Source organism: Colossoma macropomum, unplaced genomic scaffold (assembly GCF_904425465.1).
Source record: "Colossoma macropomum unplaced genomic scaffold, Colossoma_macropomum, whole genome shotgun sequence".
Taxonomy (NCBI): domain Eukaryota; kingdom Metazoa; phylum Chordata; class Actinopteri; order Characiformes; family Serrasalmidae; genus Colossoma; species Colossoma macropomum.
In genome coordinates this window covers 3452-12901 of record NW_023495263.1, presented here as the reverse complement: position 1 = coordinate 12901, position 9450 = coordinate 3452, and the positions used below count along the sequence as shown (strand labels likewise).

At 35.7% G+C, this 9450-nt stretch overlaps 1 protein-coding gene across 1 annotated transcript; it reads right to left on the bottom strand.

The window, feature by feature from the left end:
• Nucleotides 1-2311: 2311 nt before the first annotated feature.
• On the bottom strand, nucleotides 2312-8015 carry LOC118801321 (adhesion G protein-coupled receptor E3-like). The gene is made up of 7 exons (XM_036561579.1): nucleotides 7976-8015; nucleotides 7417-7598; nucleotides 5633-5800; nucleotides 4937-5143; nucleotides 3470-3702; nucleotides 3266-3326; nucleotides 2312-2629 (listed from the first exon to the last, which is right to left on the bottom strand). Exons 1-7 carry the CDS (start codon nucleotides 8013-8015, stop codon nucleotides 2312-2314), a joined length of 1209 nt encoding a protein of 402 aa, XP_036417472.1.
• Between the last annotated feature and the right edge of the window lie 1435 nt (nucleotides 8016-9450).

Sequence of the window (9450 nt, the reverse complement as noted above, 5' to 3'; positions counted from 1 at the left end):
CAATGCATCACGCCCCTTCTATGACCTACTGGTCAGACAGCGGAGCACCTTCAGCAACAGACACATTCAGCTCTGCTGTAGGAAGGAACTTTACAGGAGATCATTTGTACCAACAGCAGTTGCACAATTGTACAACTCCTTGTCACTCTGCCCAGACTTTATTCAATACTGAGCCACTGACAGGAGAGGGCCACTGAGCACCAGCTGGGAATTATATTTCTCTACTGATATTACTATGCATTGCCACTATACATCCATACATTTTGTTAACTGCACTACCATTTTGTGTTTACATCCATGAATATTGCATATTTCAATGTATTATCCCTTTGTTGCACTGGCACTTGTTTATACACCCATGCACATTACACAAGGTTCATATATCTTTTACAGTATTGGATAGATCAGACTGTGGTGGTGCACCAGGATTGCCTAATTTCATACTAGCATGGGTACCTATCTTTTTCCATGTCTGGTCACACATGGATCATCTTTTCAGCATCAGACTGTGACATGAAGCTTCTGACTTGAAATTTTCTTTAAATCTAAAATGCTGTTTTAGTGGCATTTTTAATGCAATTCTGAAGTGTAAGATCAGTGTCTGTTGTTTTCATATAAGCATTCAGCTAGCGTATTAAAATGTCTGATATTACTAGTGAACAAAGAGATCAACAACCAATTAGTTATTTGCTGTATGATGTTACCAAAGAGGAGCACTTAGATAGCAGAGGACTCCATACTGACCATTGCCATTTAGATTCTGATTCAAAGTTACCAACCGAAAATAAAATGTCCTTTCTTTAAATAAACCCAGTTCTGATATAGATTATTAAGGCCAATAACTTTTTTATTCTAGAAATTAATCTCAGAAACACAAGAACACACCAGATTCTAACAAACAATTCACAATGTTCAGTATGTTATCTGATGTACAGGGAGACACATTTTAAAATAGTGTGGGCCATCAATATCTATTGCATGTGAGTTGATAATTTGTAAATGATAAAAGTAAGAGATTTAGCATAATTTTTATTTATTATATGTTGGTTTGCAAATCAAACAAAGAGCTGAAAAACAGTCAGAGCTGAAAAAAATCCCTTTCAGTACTGTAGCAAAGTATACATGCAAATGAGAAACTGAACTGAAAACAAACATAAACATAAGCCTAAATATGTAAAAAATCATTAAATGGAAATATTTCAAAATTTCAAAGGAAATAAAGGACTAAAAAAGGCCTTTTTGGAGTTGTTTTCCATATGTAGTTCTTCAATGGCACCATTCAAAACACAAAACCCTTTTTTTATGTGTATTCTGATGTAAATATGTACTGGTAGCTAGTGAGTGTTGTATAAAACAAAGTAATTTAGGGTTACACCAGATCACTTTTATGAATAAACCTGTGAAAAAACATACAATAGCAGAGACTGGTGCCTCAGAAAACTTAACAAATGATTATTTAAAAATGAAACAGGGTATCTTTGCTATAATGTTTTTACTTTCCCAATCCCGAACTTGATTCATCACAGAACACACCCTCACACCCAAAACTAAAACTCTAAGACAATACATAATCGCAAACCATTAACCCTGAATAAACAACATATGATGCTCCATAAAAGTAAAAATCTAGAACCTCGATGTTGTGGTATGCTGATCTTCATTAATATGTGGAATATGGCCAGCACGGAGAGCTCGCCACCATTTTATATACATCTGCCTTACCTGAAAGAAGAAGAAGAAGAAGAGAGGGAGGTGACACTAAGGATGTGGAAAAGTGGGGACTTTAAAATGAGCCTTGTTTCACCTTAGAAAATGTTGCTGTTGGAACAAAATCTTGTTTCTCCAAAATGGCAGCCTTACAGGAGAAAGAACAACCTTTTGAACTTTTAATGGAAGTTGATATAATAAGATTTGTTATCAATTAATTTTGAACCATTATGTTGGCCAATTTATCATTACACAATATAAAGCGTAACTAGGCTCATCAAATTATGCAAAGCAAGTTAAATAAAAACAACAAAAATGGAGAGACATAATAATAATAAATCATAATATGTCTCAAAAGCCAGACCACATTGACCCAACTGAAGCCACCAAACTCCAGTAAATCTAAATGTGTGGGTGCCACCAAACTGTCGGCTGAATCTAGAATGTTCTCCCCTCATTTATAGTGTTCTAGAATATTTTCCCCATTTGCCCTGGTCTGGAATGTTTCCCCCATTCATAGTCATTCATGTGATTTGTCAGTTCCGTTTCTAGATATGCTAAACACAACTGGCAAACAGTAGAGTACTGGTGTGTGGTGTGTGGGTCAGTTTGCCATAGCGCTAAGGTAGAACCGGTGATGGCTGACCTCTTGGTTGAGGACACAGTAGACCAGGAAGATGAAGGTGCCCTGCTGGGAGTTGAGGAACAGGAAGATAATCTCCAACGCCTTACTGTCCTGTGTGAAAAATCCCAGAATCCAGGAGCAACCAAGGATGATAAACTGGATCATGGTTTTCAGAGCCACACTTACAATGAAACGATGTTCACTTTCAGGTCGTTTGATTTTCAGAGATTTACTTTTCATGTTTGTAAGAGTTGAGATTATGATGATCAGTATGCAGATGAAGAGAATCGTGTTTGCCTGGCAAGAAAAAAAGTTTAATCTTTTTGTTTGATTTAGGGCTATTTGCAGATGCATGCATTTGTTCCCAATATATTCTACATCTACCCAACATTTTCACTTGTACTATAGTCATTATATGAAGCATTATATTTTTTCTCACCCCCCTCCTTCCAAATTAGACGTTCTATACTGACCAGCACAGGTGAAAATGTTGGATGCACTCACAAAAGAGACAATGGTATGAGGAAAAAGCCTAGTCAATCACCAGACGTAGATGGCCATTCAGCTGAGTTGTACAAGAGGAATATTGATATAGTACATATATAACACATATTTGTGCAGAGGCAATGGTAGCCAGACAGACAAGTCATTCTGATTCTGACTCTATACCCCCAATAACTACCTCACATTCATTAATCTTTATTAACCAATTTAGTAAACTCTTCTTTAGATTACATTTTATATATATTGACTTTTAGCACTGCCTTCAACATGTTGGTATAGCTACATGGTCCTTCATTTGCCTAAAAAAACAACAGTATTGTTAATAGAAGATTGACATTATACCAAAAAAGTTGCTCTCAAAAACCAAACATCATCCTCAAAATACTTACTTCTACATGTTTACTAAGTTTTCAGGTTTGTAGTACTTACTGTAAGAATGAAAGCAACAGGCCCCAGAAAACTCCACAAAAAGCCTGTCTTTAGCCAGCACCTGAAAAGAAACACACACATTTATTCAACACTTAACCTGTTCTAAGTAACATTTTTCTCGCAAATCGTAAGATCTACATACAATTTGCCATAAACTGAATTTCACCCCTATTTGATAAAACCCTTCCCACTATCCACACTCACCTTTCACTGCCATATCCACCAGGAACAACTCCAGCAGACACACCCACCACAAAAAGAGGTACAGCGTATCCAATCACAACCAGCAATTTCCACAGAAGACCTGCCTTTTCGTTTGATCGGATCTTTGTTAGGTTCTTCATGGAGATGAAGAGTAGAGCAGCGTCAATGAACATCCACACAAAAGCAGAGAGAAAGAAGAAGTGCAGCATGCCTGCCAGCACTGCACACAGTAGCTAGAGAGAGAGAGAGAGAGAGAGAGAGAGAGAGAGAGATGTATGAAACAAAGAGACAGAACACAGGACTCAAACGTATGAGCTACAACTGAGTGTGTAGTACAGCTTCACTTACACAACTACTCTCTGGAATAGTTCACACTGAGAGCACTGGTGTGAAAAAATTTAGAACTACTACCTTAGAAATGCTGTCATGAAACCATCTATCCACTACAGTCTTTCTTTTCCGTTATTTAATATTTAGGATTTGTGATTTAACGAGATTGCTAACTGTACCAAAACAGAGGATTTCACGGACATCAATCATTTGGTCCAGGCTTGGTCATACCTATTTCACAAGGCACATCAAACTGCAATGTTGAAGTGTGACTGCAGCTTAACATTATTAATAAACACACTTGGTGACCCATCCTTGATTCTGGACAAATATGTAGATGATCAATTTTGATGTATACACTTATTTTTTCTCTCTCTGTCATTCTGTGTGCTGCCCTCTGGATGTTGCCTCTCCCTTTATTGTGATGAGCCTGAGCTCTATCACTGTGATGTAGCTCCTGTTTTTGCTGGTAGGAGTGTTTGCTGTTTTCTTCCACTGTTTCTCCACTGTCCGTTTTTAAACTCTTGCTGTTTTTTTCATAGAATTTATACATTTTCAAGTAGTTGTTGCACATTATTTACTGTTAAGTCAGTGCCTGTGCATGCCGGTGTTTGTTTTCTCTCCCTTCTCGGTCACTCTTCTGCTTTTTTGGCTGTCTTACTCACTTATAGGTTGCTGGGTGTGTCAATCACAATTACCTCATGGATGTCATTTCGCCAATCGGCTTGCACTTCTGCAGTTGATCCTGGTTCTTACCATCTTGTCACCTAAAATAATTGCCTAGTACTTTGGAGTTTCTACCTCACACTTAGCTGGGTAATACATAGAACCGGTGAGACATTTCAGTGTAATTAATTTAGACTACTCTTACTATCTTGTCACCTAAAATAATTACCTAATACTTTAGAGTTTGTACCTCACACTTACCTGGTTAAGAAAGGGTTATCTAAGAAATAACAGAAATTAAACTGTTTGGAGAGAATGTGCTGAATTGCTACAACTTTGCTATAAATAAATAGAATTTGTTTTGTCACTGATTGATAAGGATACTTATATAGTCAGCTAAATAGACTTAGCAAATACATCCAAGCTGCCTAACACCTTAGGGTAGCTAGGATACCTAACCATTTTACTCACCTGCTGACTGCGTATGTTATGCAGAAATTTCTGTGTGAGCAGAAAGAGAAGGTGGGCCAGCAGCAGGCTTATACAGAGATTGATCCGAGCTGTGTTGGTCACTCTTGGGTTTCGATGACAAAGAGCAAAGGTCAACAGGGTCAAGCTCAGGAACACCAGCCCTACAGCCACAGCCACGGTGTCAAGGACATCTATCACAGGATCGCTCTGAAAAAGCCCATAATTAACTCATTTATAGCTAGTTTTGCTTTTCTGCTAAAAACTGCAAGTGAAGATGAGCTTATATCTGTTTACTCTCCTACATTTGCAACCAATGATCAATTGTGCATAATTATGTTTAGTATACTGTAAACAGTAACAAGACATTTGTAATTTGCAGAAACAGGAATCCATCCAAAATCTGAGCATCCCAGGTTCAGAATTACATATTTCGCTGTTTTTGAAAGTAAAAGAAGTAAACACAATTTCCTCAGCAAACTATTAAAAAAAAAAATAGCAATTGCCTACAAATGTTAATACAAAGTTATGCTACAATATATTAACTAAAAAACATAGAAAAATAAAATAATAATCCTGTGTGTCCCTCTCATGTTTGAGTGTTTTACAGTTAAACTAGATTGGACTTTTATGAACCTACTATGATGTTGTTGTTACCAAACTTTTGGCACATTTCTTCACATCTTTATTTGAACTTACATCTTCTCCCGCAAGTGCCTCAGTTTGCATGATGAGAGCGAAGGTTGACAGGTGAACACAGGAGCAAACAGAGTGGCTGTTGTTGGTCTGGAGAAGGGAACACCCATCTTCAACCCATTCAGTGTTCTTCCAGTACACACAGGAAAGTGTACCTTTAGGATCAATTTCCTAGACAAAAGGAACAGAGATAATTGTATATTTGAGACTGTGGTGTCCATATCATACAGTACTAAAACATTTCAGAACACAGATACAACCCCATTTCCAAATAAGTTAGGATGCTTATCAGTCAGGCCAACCTGAGGTCAGTACTACCACATTACTACCAGGGGGGAAACCACACTAGATAGGGTTTACACAAACATCAAACAGGCATTGTTGGAAACACAGACCATCTCTCTCATATGCTATGCTAATTCCAGCATACAGGCCCCTGTTAACCAGAAGCAAGCCATCTGTGAAGCAGATAAGGACCTGGCTAGAGGGAGCAATTTCATATTCACTTTTTCTCTCTCTCTATTTGTTTATTTTATGTCTGTCTATGCTGTCTAGTATGTCTATGTGCAGTTGCTTTTATGGCATATTTACTGTATGTATATTTTAGCACATCGCAGTTGGAGAAACACAATCTCGTTCAGCTGTGGACTGCTTGTTTTATAGGCTGAATGACAATAAAGTTCACTTTGATTTTGAAATGGGAAATATTGATTTATATGTTGAAGGCTGGCTGACAACTCCAGAGGCCCCTTGCTACAGGTGCAGCAGTGGACCTAGAAGGGTAAATGAGCTGAGTAGAACCCTATTCCTCAAACGTATAGTACTAATATAACCTATGGGAGCTGATGAGTGGGTGAAAGCGGTAAATAGTTTGCATCTTGTCCTTCTAGGACCAGATACTTTTGCAAAAGCAGATACAGGATGCTTTAATTCACCATTGCTTGCTCCAGAAAACCCAACAAGAAATACTTTTGATTTTCTTGCATCTTAAAGAAAAAGAATTTTAATTTTCTAAGCTTCTATTTCTATGGCTGTGGTGGGATCTCTACAGCAGGTTACATGATTTAAACTGACAAATGGCAACCAAGCACTTGTATTTATACAGTACTTAAGTTATCATTCATCATAATTTCTTGTTTTTTTTTTGTTAAAAAAGGGCAAAAAGGAAAATGTGCACCTACAGCCACCAAACTTTTCCTGTTTGTACATGTAACAAAGAGACTTGATTATCAGTCCACATAAACAGCAGCTTAAGTTATTGTATATTCTTACTGTACATTCTCTGCATAATAATAGTGAAAGACTGGCCAGATTGAAATAATAAGTTATGCTGCACTTTCAGTGAAGGCTAAAAAACCTGAGGATGTGTTAAAGTGGAAACTGTTAGACAAAAATCTGAAACAACAATTTCATCAAAAAACTAAACAGCATTTTGCAGAACTCAAAATTGATAAAACAGAATGAAAAACTACCATATCACTGCGGTCGGAACAAAACATTGCATCTCATTTTTGTCATTTTTCAGTTTTTGACATCATTTGAAATCCCCTGTTGTCCTTCACATTGTTTGTAAGTTTCATTATTAATGGACCAAGAGAAAAATGACTTGGAAAACAGTCTGGTTCCATGGACTTATATTTAAAGTAATGTACGTTTTTTTCCTTCTCTGTAAAGTTACCATTTCAGAGATACAAGGTTTTGTTCCAACAACAGCGATATAAAACTTTATACTTGACTGCTTTTATTGGAGAGTTAATTAGTATTAATTAGAGATTGAGCAAACTCACTGCAATGTGTTTCATAGTAAAGTTGACTGGTGTGGTGAGCGTTTGGTTGGCAGTTCTGGGCAGTGTGACTGATATCACTGCGGACATCATGGTTTTCACTGTGTCGTTAGTTTGGTTAAACAGGCTGGGATGCAGTATACTCGACAAGTTAGTGTAGCTCATGAAGGCCACAGCTGCTGATCCTGAAGCACAACAACAAAAATCTACTGAAAAAAACAGTGTCTCATTTAAAGGATTGAGGCAGAAAGGATAGGAATCCCACAAAAAAAAAAAAAAAATACAAAAATTGTGGCTGAATGCAATATATAGTGTAAAGTCTTCCCAGAAAAGTACAGGCTGTTATTGCAGTAAAGGGGAACAAAAATTTGACAAATAAGAAATTGTAAAAATTATTCACACCTTTCTGTAACTACCACTTTGTTAGTCTGTAGTAACAGAAGATTTAATAATGTAACGCCATTCATGTCTTGCATTTATCTTTAGAATTGACCCTGGATTAACACATTAGCTCCAACTTTGTCAGCAGTTGAGTACATAGATTCAAACATTGCTACAGTACCATTGTTATTCTTTGAAATCTGGATAAGGTCGATATCCATCTGAATGTTGTTTATGCTGAATTGAAGGACTTCTCTCAAGAACTCATTTGGTCCAGCTGCAAAGGTTTGAATATTTGAAAGATAGAAAGTTTAAAAGCAATTAAAATGCAATGCAACATCAGTGTTTTAGATATTGAATAAAGAGGATTTCTTTCTGACTTTTCTAAATATTAATAAGATATATATATATATATATATATATATATATATATATATATATATATATATATATATATATATATATATATATATATAATTGTGCTATGGTCAAACTATTAATGAGTTGGAACGAGAGACTTTTTGTCCTAATACTTTTGATACCGGGTGAAAACTTTGTGAGTAAATTAACGGGCTTAAAATCATATGGTATCTATGGTAACACTTTCTATGAATGTCACCTTTGTAAGCATCTATAAACACATCCATAACATGTTATATTGCATTCATAAGACATTATAAACATTATGAATATATATAGTGTATTCATAAGGCATTATAAACATGGTTATAAATATTTATAATCCTCATAATACAAAATTTGGTAACACTTTCTATGAATGTTACCTTTGTAAGCATCTATAAACACATCCATAACATGTTATAATGCATTCATAAGACATTATAAACATAGCTATAAATATTTATAAAAATGCATATGTTATTGCCATGTTTATGATGCATTATGAATTGTTAACATAATACATTATAAGTACTGATCATAACAAATTATAAGAGCTCATAAGTTGTATTTGTCCGCTCTAAGTAAAGTGAAGCGTACTGTACTAAAGCCTCCTCGGTAACACTTTACATTAAGGGTCGCTAATCAATCATTAAATATATAATAATCAACTATTAGTTTCCCATTATTTAGTTATTAGTTACTCTTCATTAAGCATTAGCTATTACTTAGTAATTGATTAAGCACTTATCAGTTAGTAATTAAGTACACTGTTAGTTGATAAGTTAGTTTGTCGTTAGTTTGTGGCTTACTTACTCATTATCTGTGTGCTAACTGCTGCTTATTACATTGTTAATTAACTAATAAGTATTTTTCTTCATATAAATAAGTAATGTGATAACTTACTAGCACCTATGTGTTAATCCTGCTAATTATCTGTTAATTAACTTTCCATCACCTCCATATATTCAGTTGCTTCACTTTTCTCACTTTGGTTCATTAAAGATGCTTATGGTCACATCTGACCGTAAGATGAGCGCACACAAATTCACTGACGGTTTTGTTATTCATCACATTCATCTTGGCATATCTGTACTCATATCTGGTAGGAGTGCATGTAAATTTGGACATAAATGCTGGATATGTGGCTAATTAACCAAAACTATTATCAACATAATCTGTAATTGCAAAAATAAAAACAACAATAGAAAATATCAATAATACTAATTTGTGTGCATGACAGTCCAGTACAAAAGT